The 22107-nt window shown below is 43.1% G+C and overlaps 1 protein-coding gene across 2 annotated transcripts; it reads left to right on the forward strand.

Annotated features, from left to right (window-relative positions):
* Positions 1–353: 353 nt before the first annotated feature.
* Positions 354–21616, forward strand: RAB11FIP1 (RAB11 family interacting protein 1). Of its 2 annotated transcripts, XM_065398056.1 has the most exons (6): positions 354–712; positions 10827–11281; positions 12493–13336; positions 14348–16672; positions 18026–18131; positions 20477–21616. In XM_065398056.1, exons 1-6 carry the CDS (start codon positions 354–356, stop codon positions 20690–20692), a joined length of 4305 nt encoding a protein of 1434 aa, XP_065254128.1. In that variant the 3' UTR covers positions 20693–21616. The 2 variants fall into 2 exon arrangements, with proteins under 2 accessions (XP_065254128.1, XP_065254129.1); XM_065398057.1 differs by lacking the exon at positions 14348–16672.
* The last annotated feature ends 491 nt before the right edge of the window (positions 21617–22107 follow it).

The raw sequence follows: 22107 nt of genomic DNA on the forward strand, positions 1-22107 counted from the left end.
TATGGTTAGCGTTGCTGAATGTGGCAGTGGTACCCAGAGGCCCCACTCGGCAGGACAACCCCCTGGCACCAGGCGCTGCACACACCCAGGGGCGCAGACAGTGACTGTTGGAGGCAACTGGCAGGCGCTGATTGGAACTGGGACTCAGGCAGCCAGGCCGCTCGCCCCATCCCGGATGGCCCCGCCCCTTCCATCTGGACACGCCCATTTCCCCCCCACGGAGCCTGTGCCCCGCCCCCACACACCTGCCCCTCCGCCCCGCCCCTCTAGCGGCGCGAGCCAGCCCCGGCTCTCGCGAGCTTTGCCGCGCGCACTCCCCGGCCGGGCCAGTCCCAGCTCGGCAGTCGGTCGGGATGTCGTTGTCGGACTCTCCGCCGCGCTGGGCTCCCACCCATGTGCAGGTAACGGTGCTTCAGGCCCGGGGGCTGCGGCCCAAGGCCAAGGGGGCCGGCGGCGGCAGCGACGCCTACGCGCTGATGGCGCTGGGCAAGGAGAAGTTCGCCACCTCGGTGTCGGAGCGCTGCCTGGGCTCGCCCGTCTGGCGGGAGGAGGCCACCTTCGAGCTGCCCCCCCGCCGGCCCGGCCACGGCGGCGAGCCGGCCCTGCAGCTCACCGTGCTCCACCGCGCCCTGCTCGGCCTCGACAAGTTCCTGGGGCGGGCCGAGATCCGCCTGGCCGAGCTGCAGGAGGAGGGCGGCCGCCGCAGCACCCGGTGAGTCCCGCTGGCGGTAGCGAGGCGGGGGTCCGGGGGGCGAAGGGCTTGTCCCTCACGCTGCCTATTTGGAGCAGAATGGGCTTGAAACTCCGGTTCTGACCCGTGCTCGGGGGGGGGGGGGGGTTCCTTGGCGTGGCGAGCTCTCCCAGGCTCGCTATAGCCCCCCACGATGGGATCGCCCCTGGGTTTGAGCCCCGTGTCTGGTTCCCAGCGCTGGCCCTCCCCGAGCGGCAGGTTGCTCTTAGGGCAATGACGGGGTTGTTGTCCGTCCTTTCTCCCCATTTGTGTCTCTGGGACTCAGGCAGTTTCTCTTTATTGCTCGCCCACAGCTTCAGTTGGAGGAAGGAGTGGGGTGCGCCTCTGAAATTCTCTCTTTCCTATTCTTGGAAAGCCCGGAGTAGATCAGAACCGTTGTGTCATGAGCTGGGGCTTGGGTGTTTGATTTGCCCTCCCCTAGCATCAGTTTCTTGTGCAATACGTAAGCACTTTACCATAATAAAGCGAGAGAGATTTGTGTGGGATGGAATCAATCTGGGTTGGCAACCAGGGAGTGCCCTTTGATAACAAGGAGTTAATTGAGAAGTAGGGAAGCTATAAATCAGCTGATGTTTTAATGTGTGTTTCTGTGTAGACAAATCTTCTATTATTTCATGGCAAACTTAATCTGAATTTTGCAGCTAGGTCCTTAGATTCTGTGCCAGCTTAATTTAAAGTTTTAATAAAATGATAAAGACTATACCCAGTACAGCATCAAGGATATTTATTTTAATAAATGTAATGTAGTCTGCATTGTCCTCACATTTTCAATTTTCAGTATGAGAAACTTGTATTGGCCCATGCATTGCAGAAGTTGTCAAGGTGAGGGGAAGCAAGTGGGTTGGCAAGTGGGTGAAGGCCAAATGAGGCTGTTGATAACTAGGAGGGAGTGGAAAGCAGTTTCAGATTGCAGGATAAACACTTGAGCAGGTGTTTCTGAAACAAATAATGTTGAGAGTTAAATTGGATGTCATCATGAGGCTTCTAAATTAACATGGCATTGTGATGAATAGGATCAATTTACATATCTTAGCTATTTTACTGGAGACTTTAGGACAGTATTGCTCTGCTTGTTCTTTTGTGTGTAATGTTTCTTTCATGAGGGCTAGAAAAACTTTTTTTAATTTAAAGCTTGTATTTGGGAGCACAGTTGGTCAGTTCAGGAAATGACAAAGATATAGGATTGTTTGATGAAGGAAAATGATTTTTAAAATGGCATTCTGGGATTTGCTATTCAGTTTCAAGTACTTTTCATCAGATAATCTCAGTTTACAAACAGGAGGATATTTTTCTGACTCCTAATCCTGCAGAATCAGATGGGTTCTTTCTTGTGCATTATCAGCATCAGAGAAGATTCTGTAGGTCAAATTATGCAATTAAACATCTTACTACAAAACAATGTATACATTTTTGTGTTTGCAGTTCGTTTCCTTTCCTTGCAAGCGGACACAGTGTCTCTGTCCCTTTTTGTTTGAGTGCTCAACACAGTTTGGACCCTATGGGTTGGATCATACCCTTTTACAAAAATATCTGCAGGAGGGGAAATGGGAGGATGAACACGAGTTCACAACAGGAGTGAAGATTTAAGTTTTTTAATGTTAGTGCATTTTAGTTGTGTGCTTATTAAATTATATTTATTGGAAAGGTGGAGTTATGTTCTGATTTTAGTGTCTTTGGTTTTATACACTCTGGATGTTTTTAATATTATACTACTCTTAAAGCATCATTACTCCAAAGAGATGATTGTCTTCTGATTTTTGCAGGCTGTATTAAGAACTATACACTGACTTATTGGAAGTGTTTTTTAGTAGGGTCAAGCATATTAAAGGAGAGCTAAAAGGCATGTTTATTACCATAGTTGTTCTAAAATGAAAACTTATTTACATATGAATAATATTTACACCACATCAGAAAATTCTAGTCAAATGCGTTTGAGATCTTCACTTGCTGCACTACTGTACCCTTCTACTGGGAGGGAATGTCATTAGTAATAAGCTGACTTCAAGATTAGTGTCATGGTTCTCTTCTATATATATTTCATACCAGTGAAAATAAAACTTTCAGATGAAAATTTTGAACTTGCATTTAAACTTCTAGAGCAGGAAAGTACAACGTTATGACAAAAATACAATCAATGGGCATCTATTTTAGCAGGCTTTGGCTTATTTTTTAACTATACCAGCTACACCTGTTCTTGTTGATTTCAGTATGAAGGGATAGTTTTCTCCACATGCAAAGTATAGTAATTTTAAATATATATTGTTTTATTTGGATTCATAAAAATGTATACCGAGGCTTTGAAAACCCTAACAATACTTAAACTTATAACAACTGTAACTATCAATCAGCATTAAAAACCAATGTACAAATTCATTGAATAAGTCATTCACGATCAGTTTAATTAAATGTAGTTTTCGTAAGGGGCTAACTTGTTATAGCATAGCCCCCTAGGAAAACTACTTGTTTTGATTGTCTTGAAGTATGATGCCTGGACTAACGACCATCAGTGTATGGGAATTCAAATGGATTTTTTAAAGGATTGTATCTACCTTCCTTTGAGGAGGAAATCATTGACAAGGTCATCTAAGTAGATAATCTTTAAGCCTTTTTTTTTTTATTTAATTAAAACTCTGCTATCAAGACTCAACTAGTCTTTTCTAAAGCTCCTGTGAAGGTATTTCAGTACAGACAAACTTAAGTTCTCTGGTGCTGTTGTGCATATGCTTGAGTCAAAATAGCATGTTCACAGAAGCTGTGTTGGTTACCTCTAACAAAGTCTGACTGCTTGTGTTACTTACAAAAAAGAAAATCCTTTTCCTTTGAAAAGATGAAACTGTCTTAATGATTCAGTGTTGGGGGTCAGTCTTTTGCTAGTCATATCTGGAGGAGACTAGGATTGGGTTTTACAGGTTAGTCAATGTCCATTTTTTAACCTTTTTCTATTGTGGAGGCAATAATGGCTTGGAGTAGGATATGGGTTAGAGGGAAGTTTTCAATATTTACTTCAGTTTTGAGATACTGTTTCTTTTTAAAGATTTATATACAAAAACCAAGTGTAACAGTTCACACTGAGAACAGTGAAGTCACCCAAGAATATTTAGCATGTTTGTAAAGGCCTCTTGTTTAGGTGAAGAATGAAAGTACTGTCCAATGCAAGTAATAAACACTCTTGTTCTTAATAAATAAATACCCTTAAAGGGCATAATCTCCTGGAATAGTAGCTCCTTCAGTAAAGTGTTACTTTCCATTAACTGTGCAGTGGAAATTGTATGAAGTTAAAGATTTTTCCTCCTAGCTTTGTACAGCTAGATCAGGGGTCAGCAACCTTTCAGAAGTGGTGTGCCGAGTCTTCATTTATTCACTCTGATTTAAGGTTTCGCGTGCCAGTAATACATTTTAACGTTTTTAGACGGTCTCTTCCTATAAGTCTATAATATATAACTAAACTATTGTATGTAAAGTAAATAAGGTTTTTAAAATGTTTAAGAAGCTTCATTTAAAATTAAATTAAATTAAAATACAGAGCTCCCCGGACTGGTGGCCAGGAAAATCAGCTTGTGTGCCGCCTTCGGCACGTGTGCCATAGGTTGCCTACCCCTGAGCTAGATCAACATTGCTTTCTCGTATTTGCTGTTTTAATGTAAATACTCTTGGCTGCTCTGAAATTAGTAAGATTGTGGTTTCTACTGTGAGACTATTCTTAATGGAATAACAGTGTGTGGCTAACATACACTCTGACAATCATTTAATGAGCTGTTTTAACTACCTAGCTGATCTACCTAGGTGAATCTCATGAGGGCCGGTTTGGCCTTTACTTTCACAAAAGTGATAGGTTTGTCAGCACTGGCTTCTTGTAAATTGATTATGCTCATGTAAAGGCTCCTCCTAACGGACTGACAACCATGAATGCTGGGTTTGGTGTGGACTTATTTTTCTTCCAGGGACTAATTTTTTAAAACTAGTTCTGGGCTGATATCAGGCATACAGGAGCATTAGCACCAACTTGGCCCATAAGCAAACACTCAGTGGTTCTTGACAAAGCTGTGTAGCACTCTGTGGTGTGAAGGACTTCTCAAACACAAATGTCTAATGAAAAATGTAGCTGTTTTTTAAAATGCATTGGAAAAGATGGCACATGGCAGATGTTTATAGCCTATCATAGGAAATGTGTCAAGTTTTAAATATTTCTTATTTTGGACTTTAAAAGCTCGTCAGCCATCAAGGTTCAGTATGCAGGAAACTTACTCCATTAGATAGCGGTGTAGTATTCTTCCAGGTTTGCTTTTATCCAAAGATCTGAAGAAAATTAAGGAAAAACCTGGTAATGCCTCTTGGAAAACGTAGTTTTGTCAATAACTGTTTTCATATCTTGTTTCTTACGTTGAAACTTCCTTGTCATTGAGCTGTTGGCTACTGGATTTATTTTAAATTTTGTTGAAGAGGATATCATAAAATAACCTACCATTTTCATTTGAAGTTTTTCTTCTAACCTCCCACTTAGGCTATGTCTACACTATGGACCTTACAGCGGCATGACTGTACTGCTGCCGTTGTGCTGCTGTAAGACCTCCTGTGCAGCCACTCTATGATGGCAGGAGAGAGAGAGCGCTCCGGCTGGCATAATTAAATCACCCCAATGAGCGGCGGTAGCTATGTCGGCAGGAGAGCGTTTTCTCACCGACATAACCCTGTCCACAACGGTGCTTTCTTTTAATACCCCTGACCAACAAAAGTGCTATTGTAGATGTAGCCTTAGTTACAGTATGCAGAATATATACAATCGTGGCCCTGACTGCTGACATGCACGTTGTTCGCTAATCAGTCTGTGGGGAAGGTGCCTACAGTTTGTTGCACAATATTGCAAAGATTGTGTTGCTGAAAGTAAATAGCTATTACTTGCACAGCAACTGTTCTTAGAAATGATGGCTGTACTTAAGTTAATAGAAGTTGCCTTCCTTGAATATTTAAAGCTTTTTTGAAAACATTCAACTGGGACCATTTTATTAAACGGGCTATGCAAAATAAACAGGATAAGCTCACTGATGTACATTGGGAGCCAGAAAATACATAAGAACATTCCTTGAATTAAACACACTTTTGAGTCACAAAAATGGCCAGTGGCTTTTTACATTTAAATGCAAAATATATTCATTTTTATACTTTTGTCTAAGGCTTGATGAGTGGAACTTATTCAACTTGTATTCTTTGATACTCCAATGAGAACGGTCAGCATTTCCAGTGTAGGTTTCATTTTAGGGATTTTGTAATTTGGCTTTTTGTCATTGTAGGCTGACACTTGGAAGAAAATTGCTTTAATAAAACTTGAACTCAAGTTTTCTCACCCCTTTCTCTTTAATGCATTTCTTCAAGAGTGCTTTTTATGTTTGTCTGAAAGTGGAAACTCATTTTAGGGTCAACTGTCCAAAATAGTTTTGAAACAAACTGCCTAGACCAATTATTTCTCTTTACCTCCAATGTGTGACAGTGCAAAAACAGGCAGCAAGGCATTTTCATGTTTCATGCTTTTCATTCCACTTGTGATGGAATACTTCTGTTAGTTTGCTTTAATTTAGTAGTTAAGCTGTGAGGGAAAATCCCAGCTCCTTTCAAAACAGCCTTTCATGTCAGTTCTGTGGGGTCAGCAGATCTATAGCTCCTAGTGATTGGCAAGAAACTATTCATGGTGCATGATGCCAGTAAATACCTACTCTTTGTGCCAACAAGATTGAAATGTCATCAAGTAGTACACCATGCCTGGTAATTGAACAAGTTTAATAGTCTAACATAAACACTGCAGGCTATTTATGTTAAAAACTGTAATTTCAGAAACAGATAACGCGTTCAAAATAAAGTGCAGAAGTCCTGTCTATAAAGAATCTTACTTTTGGTACCTTGATTCTGAATCAGTATTGTATTAACAGACTAAAGTAAATAGAAACATCCAACAATGATAAAGTGCTTGATTCCGAAGAGGAAATTATAGGCATTTTCCCTCTGCGGTTCAGGAGCTTCTACATTTGAAAAGTATTGAAATAGTAAATGAACAGAGAATTGGAAAGAAAGGTATGGGGTGTTTGGAGAATGCCTTGACTGAACTATTTCAGATGTTGGTGTGTAGTTTGTTCTGTTGCACTGATGCCTTTTCTGGCATACCTGCTTCTACTTTTAACCCCTGGAAGTTTCAGGAAGCAGAAACAAAGTATAAAGTTTGGGAAACCAAAGTGAAATGTTACTTTACCCTTCCTCATTTAATTAATTTTTAGTTGATGACTCTCATTAACGCTTTAATATTGTCTCCTTAAGAAACTATCGGCCCTCTGGAACTCCTTTATCCCTTAGGCCTGGTCTACACTGGGGGAGTGGGGGGGAGATTGATATAAGTTACGCAACTTCAGCTACGTGAATAATGTAGCTGAAGTCAACATACACCTCTACCCTGATATAATGTGGTCCTCGGGAGCCAAAAAATCTTATAGGCGAGTTATAGGTGAGTAGGGAGAGGAACTGCTTCCCGCCCCAGCTCACCTCCGCTCTGCCTCCGCCTCCTCCCTTAGCGCGCCGCCGCTCCGCTTCTCCCTCCCTCCCTCCCTTCCTTCCAGGCTTGCCGTGCCAATCAGCTGTTTGGCCCGGCAAGCCTGGAAGGCGGGGGTGGGGGGGAGAAGCGGAGCGGCGGCGGCGCGCTCAGGGGAGGAGGCGGAGATGAGCTGGAGCGCGAAGCGGTTCCTCTGAGCCCCCCCCTTACTTGCTGTGGCCCTCCCCGGGGCCCCTGTGCCCCAGCTCACCTCCATTCCGCCGCCTCCCATGAGGCGCCGCAACTCCGTTCCCCCCCCCCCCCCTGGCTTGCCGTGCCAATCAGCTGTTTGGTGCGGCAAGCCTGGGAGGAAGGAGAAGCGGAGCTGAGCGGCGTGCTCGTGGGAGGAGGCAGCGGCGGAGCGGAGGTGAGCTGGGGTGGGGAGCGGTTCCTTTGAGCCCCCCCTTACTTGCTGCAGCACTGTGGTAGGGAGAGCGCTCAGCAGATCAATCGCGCCGGAGGTAAGTGTAGCCATACCCTTAGTTTTGTTTTGTTTTTTCCCCATGGGACCTTACCTACCAGTTCTGAGTTAGTTAAAGTCTTCTCTTTTGAAGTCCATGGTCCTTATTCTGCTGCTCACGATTTCCTTTCCTTAGAATCGTGAAATCTATCATTTCTTGGTCACTTTCACCCAAATTGCCTTCTACCTGCAGATTTACAACCTGTTGGTCACAATCAAGTCTAGAAGGGCTGCCCCCTGTTTACTTCCTTCACTTTCTGAAACAACAAATTGTCTCCAATATATTCCAAGAACTTATTGGACATTTTGTGTTGTTATATTACTTTTCCAATAGATGTCTGGGTAGCTAAAGTCTCCCATTACTACCAGGTCTTGTGTTTTGGATATTTGTTTGTTCTAGAAATGCCTCTTCCGCCTCCTCTTCCTGATTTGGTGGTCTGCAGTAGAGTCCTACCCATGAGGTCATCCCTATTTTTCCCCCTTTTTGTCTTTACCCAGAACTTTCATCTGGTCTGCCCAGGGTGGATTTGATTTAAATCAAATTGATTGAAATCACTAGTCAGGAAGACTCAATTTAATCATGGATTTCTACATAAAAGTGCATTCTTGTTGGTTGTTGTAACTTTAATACATATTCTTCACAACTCAGAGATAGATGTAGGCTTCATTTTTAGAAGGTACACACTATACATTTTTAAACAGTGATTTATTTTGAAAACTTTTCAGGTGAGTTTTACAGCTATATCAGAAAATGAATGATTGTTTGGTTATTTCATTTACCAAAGGTAATTGAAGCAGATATTTATGAAGTCATTGGGAGGTGAACTATCTCCAATTCAACAGGTTAATCATTAATATTTGGAGGATTTTCTTGCCATGCTGTATTAGGAGGAGAACATCACCAGACAGACATTTAAATTGTTTTATTTAACTATTTCTCACCTCTGTATATTAATTAATTTATTTTATTTAAAAACATTTTTGCTGTTAACAAGCATGTTATCTCTGGAGACACAAATCCACAGTTTGAGAACTGCAAAACTAAGCATCTCTGATGGTACACCTCTACCCCGATATAACGCGGTCCTCGGGAGCCAAAAATCCCTACCGCGGCGGCAGGGCTCCGACGGTGATTTAAAGGGCTCGGGGCTCCCCGCAGCAGCCGGAGCCCCGGGCCCTTTAAATTGCCGGTCAAGCAGTGGTGAGCTGGAGCTGGTTCCCACCGGTTCGCAGGAACTGGTTGTTAAATTTAGAAGCCCTTTTAGAACTGGTTGTCCAGCCAGTTCTAAAAGGGCTTTTAAATTTAAAGTGGCGCCTTAGGCGCCAACTCCGTGAGCTCCGGCAGCTCCCTGCCCCTGGCCCCAGCTCACCTCCGCTCCGCCTCCTCCCCTGAACGCTCTTCAGCTGTTCGTGTGGGAAGCCTGGGAGGGCTGAGAAGCAAGTTGTGGTTTCGTGCTCAGGCCCAGGGAAGCGGAGACGGAGCGGAGATGAGCTGGGTGGGGGCTGTGAGGAGGGCTGCCCGCGCCGCGGCAGGTAACCCCCTGCTCCCTCCCTAGCTATGCTACACCGCTCCTAGGAGCCAGAGGGACCTGCTGGATGCTTCCCGGGAGCCGCCCCAAGTAAGCACCACTGGGACTCCCCACCTCGACCCCCGGCAGGTCCCTCTGGCTCTTAGGGGTGGGGCGGGGTGTGCACCCACTACGGTGGCCCACGAGACCTTCCTGCCTGGCCCCTGAGCTCCCAGCCGGGGAGGCTAGTCCCCAGCTGTTCCCCCTCCCCCACAGCTTCAGCTCGCCCCGCCGCCAGCGCATGCTCTGGGCGGCGGGCTGCAAGCTCAGCCTGACCCGGTGCTCCAGCCGAGCGGCGCAGCTGTAGTGCCACCAGTGCTCCACGAGGTGCATGGTGGCGGCAGCCTGGCCCGGCTCCAGCTGAGCGACGCGGTTGTAGTGCCACCAGCCACTTCCAGGCAGCGTGGTAAGAGGGCAGGGAGTGGGGGGGCGGGAGGGGTTGGATAGAGGGCAGGGGAGTTTGGGGGGGTGGTCGGGGGTGGATAGGGGTCGGGGCGGTCAGAGGGCGGGGAACAAGGGGATTGAATGGGGGCAAGGGTCCCGGGGGGCGCAGTCAGGAAGGAGCAGGGGTTGGATGGGGCGGTGGGAGGCAGTCAGGGGCAGGGGTTCCAGGGGCAGTCGGGACAGAGAGAAGGGGTGGTTGGATGGCGCAGGGGTCCTGGGGGGCCATCAGGAATGAGAGGAGGGGTTGGATGGGGTGGCAGAGGGCAGTCGGGACAGGGAAAGGGGGTGGATGGGGCAGGGGTCGGGGGGGGGGCGTCAAGGAACGCGGGGGGGGGTGGATGGGGCAGGAGTCCCCGGGGGCGGGGGTGGGGTGAGGAGGGAACCGGTTGTTAAGATTTTGGCAGCTCATCGCTGCGGCCGAGCCCTGCTGCCGCAGCCCTGGGGTAGCGGCAGCAGGGCTCCAATGGTGATTTAAAGGGCCCGGGGCTCCCCGCAGCAGCCTGAGCCCCGGGGTTACCGCGCTATATGCGAGCCCACATTATATCGGGGTAGAGGTGTATCTTCTAGACTGAGCACTGAGTCCCATTGGGTAGATAGAAAGATTAACCTAAATAATCTATACAGAAGCCCCTGGAACCCCATAAAATTGGGTCCCTAATCCATGAACTATTGTTTCTGGATCTTCTGGACCTTGGAACAAGTGTGTGTATTCTTGATGTATAATGCAGCACCTCCTCCCTTTTTACCCTGCCAGTCCTTCCTGAAGAAGCGGTACCCCTCCTGCTATACCTGTATTCCCGTCATGGGCCTTATCCTACCAAGTCTCTGGTGCCAGTTAAATCATGGTACATGAAAAAAGTTATTTTAGCAGGGATGCCCACAGTAAGCTCTCTGATCCTTGTCTAAACATGAAGTAGTTTCCCAGCTAGGGAGTCTGTTTTCTCCTTTTTCCCTCTGCCATATTTTTCTGTGGCTTGCATTAACCAGAGTTTGTTTTCGAAGCTTGTATGATATTTTGTCTTTCTTTTGCAGGTGGTATACACTTCACTCCAAACCAGGCAAGAAGGAAAAAGAGAGAGGAGAGATTGAGGTGGATATTCAGTTCATGAGGAGCAACATGACAGCCAGCATGTTTGATTTATCCATGAAAGACAAGTCCCGGTCTCCATTTGGCAAGCTGAAAGGCAAACTCAAAGGAAAGCGGGCCAATGGACTGCCTGACACGGCGTCTGCCATCATTCCCAGCATAACTCACTCGCCAGCGGATAGTGAAGAGGAAACACCTGAGAAAGAAAAGAAAAAATCCAAGATCAAAACCCTGTTTTCTAAACCTGGTTTGCAGAAAACCTCCCTCTCCCAGTCCATGTCAGTTTTACCTGGTTTTCAGCCAGTGACGGAGAAAGTTAGGCTTAAACCTGGTGACTTTCAGGCAAAGTGGGGGGAAGATGATGATGATGATGATGAGTCCTTTCCTCCAAATTCAGAAAGTGAGTATTTCCTCTCACAATATTAAATTTTATTACTATCTTAAATCTTTGCTCAAAAGAGAGGTTGATTTTTGATACGGTAGGTTAATATATTGACAGAATATTAGCAAAGATTCCACCCATTTTTCTTATGAAAAAGAAAGTGACAAAGTATTTGAAGATGTTGGCTAAAATCAGCATTAATGCACTGTTGGCAGTACATTTGTAGGTGGGTGATCAGATGCAATTTTATTTTATTGTATACGTTTTATTTAAAACAGTAAAGCTGATCGGGAATTTTCTGATGAAATGCTCTGCCTGATTAGGAGTGGGGTCTTGAACCTGGGTGTCTGATATCCTAGGTGAGTGCTATAGCTACCAGGCTTTTGACTAGTCTGCTGATATGGGTGCATGTCTCTTTGCTGACCAAAAAAAAAAAAATGTCTTGGTGTTTGTTCCGAATGCAGAATGAAACCAAATATCAAACCCTTAATTTTTTGTGAAATGGAGTTCTTGTTTTCTGGCCAACACTACAAAACAGGACTATTATAGCTGTATGTTCCCAGATCCATTGAAAACATTTAAGAAGAATTTGTCTGATACCATTCTTTGTATTGCTGGAGCCATTTTGGATGAAATAGGATACTTCTTCCTTGTGATCTGCCACCTTGCCTCCTGTGCACATCTCCCCCCCCCCCCTCCCCCCCCCAAAAGCCCACAAACCCTGTATAGCAGAAGTTTCCAAACTGTGGGGCCTGGTTTTGAGGGGGTGCGACAGGGCCCTGGCCAGCCCCCCTGAGGGGGCGGCAGGAAGAGAGCAGCACTAGCCCCTCCCTGTCCCCAACTCTGCTCCGGTCCCGCCCGCAGCTATGTTCCTGGCCCCACATCTGACCCTGGCCCCACTCTCAGCCCTGTGCCCTCTTCCCCCCCCCCCCCCCCCCCCGCTGCAGTCCCAGTCTCGGTTCCGTTACCCTTGTCTGCGTCCCCTGGCTCTGGGGGGGCATGGCACAGACAGGGGTAGGGTGGGCCCAACCTGCAAAAGCTTGGGCACCGCTGCTCTACAGGGTGATACTCCTGCTTTAGATAACAAATTTTCTGTATCTCTAAACATAATTTTTCCATTGTCATGAGTAATCACTGAGTCTTTCAACACTTTAGACTGTAATATTGACTGTCACCGGAAAATATGTTTTTCATAGCTTTAATGTCTCTTTTTTTTTTTTTTTTCCCAGAGACCTTTGGAAACAAAGCTGAAGATAACTCACTTCATGTTCCTGTACTCATGGCTCATAAGAGAACAGCAAGTGCAGACAATAAGCAACTAAACGAAATAACCTCCAGCAACACCAAGAAAGAAGGGCTCTCCTTATTCAGTGGCCTTAAATCCAAAAATGATCCCACACCCCGATCCAACGTGTGTATCAATGGCAATCATGTTTATCGGAAGGAAAGTGAAACAAAAAAGGAAACCATGTCAAAGGACAACACTCCTTCCTCTTCCCCTCAAACATTCAGGAAAAACCAGCCCTCTGAATCAGAAGAAAACCTGTCTTCAAAATCCACTAAGGAACATGAAAAGACAGGAAGAATGTCTCCTAGCAGAGGTTTATCTGGGTCACACTCATTGGAGTCCTTTAAGTCTATGACTCTACCATCATACAAACTACTTAGCGGTGGAGATTTACTGGGAAATAGTGCTTCACTGAGTTTAGAAACTGCAAAAGAAGAAACTAAAGAGGACAAAAAACAAGAGAACAAGAAGTCTGCTTTGTTGTCTCTAGTCACAGGAAGAAAGGAAGTAGTGAAAAACAGTGATGTAGAAAACATGTCTGACATGACTTTGAAGGAGAGAGAAGCCAAACTTCTTGAAGAAAAAAAAAATGAAAAAGAGGTAAAACCTGTTGAAATCCCTAAGGACTATAACCAAGAAAGTACTCCAAAAAACAGCAACACAGCAGATATTCCCAGAAACAAGAAATCACATAACCCCTTTGATGAATCGCTCATGGAAGAACAGAAACCAGACAAGTCTGCAGCCTCTGCAAGGACAATCCAAACCAAAGCTGTCAAACCCAGGTTAGTCTTGTTTTATTTCAGTTTCAGATTCTGATATAAAGCACTGCAGACATATGGCTAGGCTGGCCCACTTCCTGCCACAAGGTAACATTTCTGTAGCTGTTGCCCTTTATAACATCTCTTGTGGGGGACTCATTTCTGTTTCACCACTAGATGAAAGTTTAACCAGTTACACACTTATTAAGATTCTTGGTATAAGTATTAACTTTTACTTCCATTCTTAACCAATTTAACTTCATCTAAGTGAGGATGCACTAACATAATGGTTTTTAGTGCCTATATCTTTTCAGATAGTATGAAGTCATTTATTCCTTGTTCTATTAACCCATAACAAAAACTAACAATATTCTCCTGCCTTACTGTCTACGTTTGAAAGTGTGTAGAAGGGCCGAAATATCCTCTTTAATCAAACCTATTGCTGTCCACTATACTTCTTGCTGTGGCCTGGAGAATGGCAAATCTTTGAACACATCTGCTCTTGGCATCATTCACAGTTTCATGAAGTATATTTCTGGGGTTCTGTGTGAGACTGTTTTCAGAAATTCTGCTCTGTGACTTACATATATGAAAGAAGCGTGGCCTTACTAACAAGTATCCTGAGTTGTCTGTCTTTTACACTAGATCTTCAATTACATTTCTGTTTAAACGCCTTGTGTGCAAATGTAAACATCTTAAGCTATTATGCTAGGAGTACTTATGTCTTGGATGCAAAATAAATTATGTACAGTTGCTTTAAAAGTAGACATCACCCTAGTAATCTTTGATTTGCATGTAGCAAACTTTACAACACACGTTTTTTGCATCACAAGTATTGGTATTGCATATAAAATATTTAAACATAAATTATTTCAAGCTTGTTTTATGGGTCCATTAAACTCTTAAGTCTTTGCAGTTTCTTATGCATCATTAGTATGTTGCAAATTTTGTGAAATCCACCTTTAGAACTTGTCTTTGTCTGTCTCTCACATGTTGCATCTGCAACTGACACGCGAGTTTTTGTCCCTTTTACAGACTGGGAGTGTCTTCAGAGGATGAAACCGAAGCCACGCTTCCTACTTCTGTACCTGATTCCCTTCCTGCTTTCCTTTCTGCACATCATTCTAGTAATGACAATAACCCTTTCACTTCTAAATTGGGACAAAAAATTAAAGCACGAGACTCTAGTAGCCCTCTTCCTCCATCTCTCATTTCTGGACAACGTTCTAATGATAACGCTTTCATTTCTGACTGGGAACAGGAATCCAAAGCACAAGATTCTGAAAGCTTCATTAGTCCTCTCTTGTATTTCCCCCATCCTCCTGCAACTCTGGGGCATGTTTCTCTGCCTCTCCTTTCTACTCACCTTTCTATTGACAATAATCCTTTTGTATCTAAACTGGGACAGGAATCAAAAGTGCAAGACCTCAAAAGCTTTACTAGTCCTCCCTCTTTCTCCCTTCCTTCTGCTGTTTCTAACAAAAGCTATTGTTCCTTTGCAATAAACTTTGCTGATTCGGAGCACCCTGCTTTTGTTTCTTCAGAGGAGTCTCAAAATGAAAGTTTGACTAATGATACAAATACTGTATCAAATTCTCTGGGGTCACTGTCTGAGTCATCTCCTCTGCCTGTGTATGAAAGGGTTGGGCAGACCCCAAAGAAACAGTGTGATGCCCAAGAGGTACAGATAGTATCACCGGATAAAAAAAATAACAGCGGCGTTAAGAAATCAGTGACCTTTCATCTTGATGAGTTGAAAAATACTGATTCCAGCAGAAATCATGCTGAGGCGTTAGACAGAGAGCAGCGTGAGAGATGGCATCCTGATCAATGTGAAGAAATGTTCACTACTGATCCAACCGTAATAGAAAAGAGACAAGGGTTTGCCTCTGTGCTGGGTATGGAGTGCTACCGTTCATCTAAACTCTGTGATGAAAGTAGGAGTTCTGTTCAGAACAATGAGAGCACTGTTCAGGATGACGTTGAAGCCAGCAGTACAAGTGCTGAAACCTGGGTGAAAGATGGCAAAGAACTAACTTCTCTCTCCAAGTCTAATTATAGCCTTTCACCTGGGAATGCTGTAATACAGCCATCTTCTGCTGAAAGCAAATTAAACGAGGAGCAAGAACTATGTAGTGGAAAGAAAAGTAAGCAGTCACTCAAAATGGAAGAATTTGGGCTCGCATTACAGTCCAAGGTAACTCTTGCCATCAAAAGTGACTCTTCAGTTCAAGTAGAGCCGCCAAAACCAACTCCAAGAGTTCACACGTTGCTTCCTAAGGACCCTAACATGTCAGAGGATGTTAGTGAGCTCAATCCTCTATTTGCAAAGCCAAAGCCTGCCCCAAGAAATGCAAAGCCAAAGCCTACCCCAAGAAATGCTGTAAAACTAAATAAGTGTGCACCTGTTTCTCTGACTGGTAGACTGAAAGATGAAGAGCTGCTTACTCCATCTGACAGCACAATGTCTGGGTCTGGATTTGTGTTTCATAGAGAGAATCCCATGAACCCACATGAAAACCCAGCAGGTGACAGCTTATTAAAAACAGCCACTCGGTCAACTACACATCATCTTGGCAGAGATGATAGCAATAATGGACACTTAAAACACAAAACTTATGGTCATGATGATTCATTATTTGAGTCTAGAACAGACCTTAAGTCTGCCATTCCAGTTACTGGAGATCAGAGTCTAACACATGTTGGCCTTCCAGTTATTCCAGAAGTAGGATCAGATGATGAGCTTCTAGACAGCTATCAAAAGAACAATGAAATGACTGCAATTTATCAAAGTTTTCCAAATACTGAAAATCAGTGTATAGATTCATTGTCTGTCACTGAGGAAGAAAAACTCAGTTCAGATATGAGCTCTACTGATAGAGCAAGTATATTGCTTCAGAAGGGAGAAGGAGGCCCTGAAGATACTTTTAAATCTAGCAAATCATCCAAACTAAATTCAGTAGTAGACATTCATAGTGCAAGCAGCAAGGCTAGTGAGTCAGGTTTAGATATCCTGTCTTATCCCAGTGAGCATGGATGTGTTGTTGAGGAACAGGAACTGAAGGAATCTAGCAGTATTAAGGAAAGTAGGAAGAGTGATTTTTTTGAGCCCTCTGAAAAGTCTGTTTCTTTTACCTCCCTGTCCAGTTCTTCCCAACTCTCCCTTTCCTCTAGTTCCCCCCAATCTGGCGCTTGCGACAGTAGTAGAGCAGAATCAGTGAAAAAGCCACCAGCAGAGAGCTTCAATCATAAAGTCGAAAATGCTGGCAAGAAGAAGGTGCTTCGGGCATGGGTTTCACCCTCTGAGACACTTCCCAATCAAACACAACAGAGTGGTGGAAGTGTGTCTGTTAAGCACAGGTGAGAATATGGGGAAATACATAAAAAATTTCTCAATGTTGTACAAGACATGCTTTTTTCTTGCTACTGAAATATCGTGATAGTTTTTTCATTTTGATGTGACTTCATACAATCTTAACTTGGTCTGACTTTTGGACCCTGTCAGAGACCTATACCATACCAGTGTAAGACCACTGCCACAAAATTAGCAAAAAATCAGTGATTGCACCAAACTTAGAAACTGTGCCCCCAAAAACTTAGAATGAGCAGTGGCAGTGCTTTGGGCAGATCGAACATTCACAATATTTCTATTATTTATGGCAAGTTATTTACATTAGGGAACTCGGTGCTCATTAGTCAAATATGGATTTATCCTTTTTGAATAATGCTATTTTAATACCACAAATATTCTGGTCTCAACAGCTGGATTTGGTAAACTGCATTATGATCTCTAGCTTGTCAGAAATGAGGAAATACAATCAAAGGCAATACTGAGAACTGTGGTGGTCACTTAAGTGGTAGAGTAAAGATTTCTAAGCATTAAAACATACTACAGGCAAACTTACTTCATGTGACTAATAGGCCTGACTCCCAGATGACGGACATGCTTTTGGACTTCCAGAGCTGTTCACGTTCCAATTAACTGGCACCCCATTATAGTCTGAGGTACAAATTGGAGCTGTCTTTTTCTTGAAACTCTGCTAGCCTCAGAACCGCTTTATCTGTAGAGCTCCAGGGAATTATTGTTCAGAAATTGATTGCTTGAAACACAGTTGGGTAACTTACTTCCACTTTTTAAAATTGCCATTACAAATGGGTCTAGAGAATACAAGATTATGCCTAGGCATCTAGTGTGCCTTATGCAAGAATTAGTCCGTTTAGAGAAGATGGAATAAATCTGCTGCCCAAGAGGATATTTGGTATGTAGACTTCTAATGAAGATAATGTGGGGAAATTATGTAGAATCTAACTCTTATAGTAATATGCGTGTAGTTTAAAAACAAAAACAAACCCACAACCAAACAAAAACTAAGCACTCACGAATATGGTGTAAGCACCACATATAACCACTTCTGTTATGTGATGTTTCCAGTTACCATGATACTGTTTCTTTTTTGTTTGTTTTTTGAATGCAATAAAAATAAGTCAGCAGAACAGGGTGAGTGAGTGTGTGCCCACCCAATGGAAGACTGTAATTGGAGGCAGAACTCTGTCCTGGAACTGAATTTCTCATATCTTGAGGTGTATAAGGAAATTCATTAAATCCCCTTGTGTTCAGTCTTACTGGATTGAGGATCCTGTTGGATGCTTTGCTTGTGATAAGATCGCAAGATGTTAAGGAACTGCCTAAACAAGTTGTGGCTTTTGTTTCAGACCTCATCCTGTGAAGCCAATGAACACCACAGCAAATAAGTCGCATACTAAAAATTTGACCACAACCACAAAAATGGATGAAAACTGGACTGAGAGCAATAGAAAGGTATGAAAGAAATTGAAACTTGGGTTATAGCTTCATAATGGTTAGTGTAAACTTCGTAGCTTCCAGGGCACTCAGTGTGAACTTGCCTACTCAGGGTAACTTACATTTTTTGGCTCTGACACTCAAACGATGTCTGTTAAAGGATTTCCTTATTTTCTCTATTTCCCAGCGTTGGGAGGAAGAAATAGAATTCACTTTTTGTTCTTATTCAATGCAAATGACTTTAAAGCAAAAAAAGGCTCCTGATGGGGGTGCCCCAAGGAACTGTGGCTGTACTACTGGAGTAAACCCAGAAGTGCTCTTTGGTTCTCCACTAGATGGGTACGTTGATGGGGAGGCTTGGTTGTGAGCCAGGAAGATGACTAGTAGGAGTGCCTCGGGTAGAGGGTGACAAGTAAGTATGCTACTTTGGAGACAGCAAGGATTGCCTACAATATGTGGGGTGTGGCCACTGTAACCTGGAGTCTGCTTACACCGTGCTTACTCAAGGTGGTTGGGGGCAGGTAGTCACGAACTGCTGCACTGCTGATCTTCCTTTCAGCAGAGACTAGTGGGACCCATCACCTTGTAACTTGCTGCATTGGCAGCTTCCACGATTAAGAACTTCCTCCACAGTCTGAAAGGCCAAATGTCTACTTGTTAAAGCAGGAGAATGTTGCCTCACAAAAGTAGGTTATATTTCTAAATGTGCATGGCTAAAAGCTTTCACCTTCTTTCTCTTCCCCTCAAATCTCTGAAAAGTATTGTTTAAGTGTTTGCATAAGTTCTGATCCCTGAGGCACCATTAGATAAGAGGTCTGAAAAATGAAAGCAAACCAGGTTCTGAGAAAATTCTGATTCAGAAATCCAGGCACAAACTGGCTTGTAATATAGGATTCCTCATCTTAAGGAATGTCTACGTGCCTGCGCGCCCTACCCCAAATGGCAGTGAATCTCACAGCCTGGGTCAGCTGATGTGGGCTTATGCGTCAGTGCTGAAAATAGTCATGTAAACATTACTGCTCGGGCTCAAACTCCTAAGTAAATGGCCACAAAAGAAAAATGTGACTGAAAAGTTTAATTTTTTCACTTAAACTCAGGTGTGCTGCTCTTCAAAGTCTACAGAAGCCTGTTTTCTTAAACATCTGGTGTTTCCAGACCACACCTTAGCTGTGCAAATACAAAACTATTCCCTGTAGTGCCACTGAGATACAACTATGAATAAGTTTCAGAGTAGCAGCCGTGTTAGTCTGTATCCGCAAAAAGATGAATAAGTCTGTTGTACAATGAGTATTCTGTACTAAAGTAATATTTATGCTAATACTACTTGTATTTTTGCTGCACTAAAAAGGAAGTATAAGAAATTATTTGGCAGAGGTTACTAAAAAATCATTTCTATTTAAAACAGCAAACAGCATTTTAATTTTAAGAATCTGTCCAGCAATGTATTGCTAAATAACTGTCTTTTTAAAGTTTCAGTCTCAAAGTCATCAAGTACATTCACTGCTGTTTAACCTGAGCTTGACTCTCACTTTATTCAGTATATTTTAACTTGTGGTTCTGTAGATCTTTCAGTGCTAATATTACATGGGGGATTTTTTATGCAAGTCTTTGGGCCATTGATGTCCTAGGATCATGACTCATCTGTCCTTTGTTTCGGACTCAAATTTTATCCTTTAACCCCATGCAAACCTGGCATTCACATATTACTGTAAATTGCTGACAAATATTGAGCCATAAAATTGAGGCTATGGAAAACGCTACCAAATTTTGTCTCATTTTGAGTCTTCCTTCCCCTTAGAATAGATGCCCTGGGCTTCCTAAATCCTACAGTATCAAATATTCTCGTGCCATAAAAGTGCAGTACTTAAATATTTTTCCTGTTACTTTCCTTTCCACATAATCTATTGTTATAAAGCTCCACCTGTCCACATTTTGGAAGTGCATGAATATCTGCTAATAATTATAACTTCGCTGTCATTTCTAGCTGCCATTGCTAAGTGCCCTAACAGATGTCTCTCTTGCGATAGCAGTTGCATTTGTCTCACTTTACCATACTGGTTTGGTCCTGTAGCTTTTCCCTGTCATTGCTGATGTTGCAAGCCTGGCAGGTTTTGGCCCTGGGGAACTTGCTTTTCCTGTTCACTGAAGTAGTAATGACTGATAAATCCTGAAATGCCAGTTGTGTGAAACTTTAACAAGATGTAAAGTACAGTAATTTCTTTGAAGAGCAATCCTGTTTTGGTAACCAATATCCCTGGAATTCTTCAACCTTCCCTGAATACAAAGATCATTAGGCAGTCTTCTCATATTACTGTAAAACACTTATTTCTGCATTGACCCTGTCTGTCTTCTCTCTCCAAAAGAAATATGATCCTTCGGAACCTGCCTATGCTTATGCTCAATTAACACATGATGAGCTGATCCAGCTGGTGCTGAGACAGAAGGATACCATTACAAAGAGAGATCTCCAGGTGCGGGAGCTAGAAAACTACATTGATAACTTGCTTGTCAGAGTCATGGAAGAAACCCCCAACATTCTTCGGGCTCCATCTCCAAAAAATAAGGCTGGAAGGATGTAAAACCTCTGCCAGTAAACCTGAATAAAGGACTGGACTCCAATCTTATTACTCAAACTTCACAGGTAGATAATGTGAAGTTGCTGATGTTCTGGTACCTGCTGCCTACAAAAAAAAAAATCACTTTTCTGCGTCTCTTGCAAAAAGTTGATTCCACTTAGCTGGAGACTAGTTAATAATTATACCAGGTCTTGAATACATAAGCCAAAAATACAATAGTCAGAAGTCTTCCACCTTTCTTTCTGGTACACTGTAAATATTTTACCACCACCTGGGAGGCATTGTTAAAGAATGTAATCAGAGGCCTGAGATTCATGTGGCTGTGAATGTTTTTGAAGCCACTTTTCTCAGTGAGGCACTGATGGTTGTTGGCTTCTGAGCTTCTTTATTTTATTAGTTTTGGGAGTTTAGCTTAAGGGTTGGTGTTTTAAAAACTGAACCGGGTTTCTCGGACTAAGAACAACAGTTGTTCTTAATTCTAAGACTTAAGTTGTAGTGCAATATAAGCCATCACATACACTAATTCAAGGATTTGATTGCTTTGTTCAAATAATTATATTACAGAAGTTGAAATGCACTCCAGAAAGAGGTTTGGGTTACCATAAGTTGCCTTATTGTAAAAAATGTAATGCCCTTTAAACATGCTGTAAAATTGGAAGGCCTTTAAATCTACATGAAAATGTGACTATTAATGAAGTGTCTACATGTCATTTTGGGAAGGGAAGCTCAAAGCCTGTATAAACCTAGTGTTGAAAAATTTCAAAGCAGTCCTCTGAGCAGGCTATTATGGCTGCTTTAATATAGCAAAAATCAAACAAAGATATAACTGCCATTCGACTACATGATTAAAGAACAGTTACAAATTTTAGACGATACAGGTCTGTCGCATCTTACACGCATTTAACATGCGTGATTTCAACTTTACGCGGTCGGCAAAAACAAAAAACAAAAAAAAGAAAAATAACAATTTTAATACTATACCTGTAGTGCGGGCGAAATCAGATTTTGGCTATACGCGGTTTTCGCTTTACGCGCTAACCGCGGAACGGAACCCCCGCGTAAGATGAGACAGACCTGTATAGTGATCTGAATTAGGAGCTGTTTTGTTTCATAGCCATCATATTCCTGATTTGAAGGTTCTTGTTCAAACTAGGGGGCACACAACTCCCATACAGTTTACTCGGTATCCTATATAAACATGTATGCACCTGTTTCCTTCGTGGTACACATGCTTAGTTTGTTTATATTGCTATGCACAGCAAGTCGAAGATTTTTCTGTTGTGCCACTCAAGATCAGAAATTTTTAAACATGCTGTATTTGGGAAACTAGGACCTGTAAAAATACAACTGTCCAAGTTGATTCATATGGAACATCTAAATTGTGTGTATGTGTGTGTGTGAGACAGAGAGAGATGTCT

Source organism: Emys orbicularis, chromosome 2, assembly GCF_028017835.1.
Source record: "Emys orbicularis isolate rEmyOrb1 chromosome 2, rEmyOrb1.hap1, whole genome shotgun sequence".
NCBI classification, from domain to species: Eukaryota; Metazoa; Chordata; order Testudines; family Emydidae; genus Emys; species Emys orbicularis.

Coding starts and splice junctions, on each gene's coding strand:
- RAB11FIP1 (XM_065398056.1), top strand. CDS start 354: ATGTCGTTGTCGGACTCTCCGCCGCGCTGGGCTCCCACCCATGTGCAG. Junction 713..10,826: donor GGCGGCCGCCGCAGCACCCG/GTGAGTCCCGCT, acceptor TTTCTTTTGCAG/GTGGTATACACTTCACTCCA. Junction 13,337..14,347: donor ACCAAAGCTGTCAAACCCAG/GTTAGTCTTGTT, acceptor TCCCTTTTACAG/ACTGGGAGTGTCTTCAGAGG.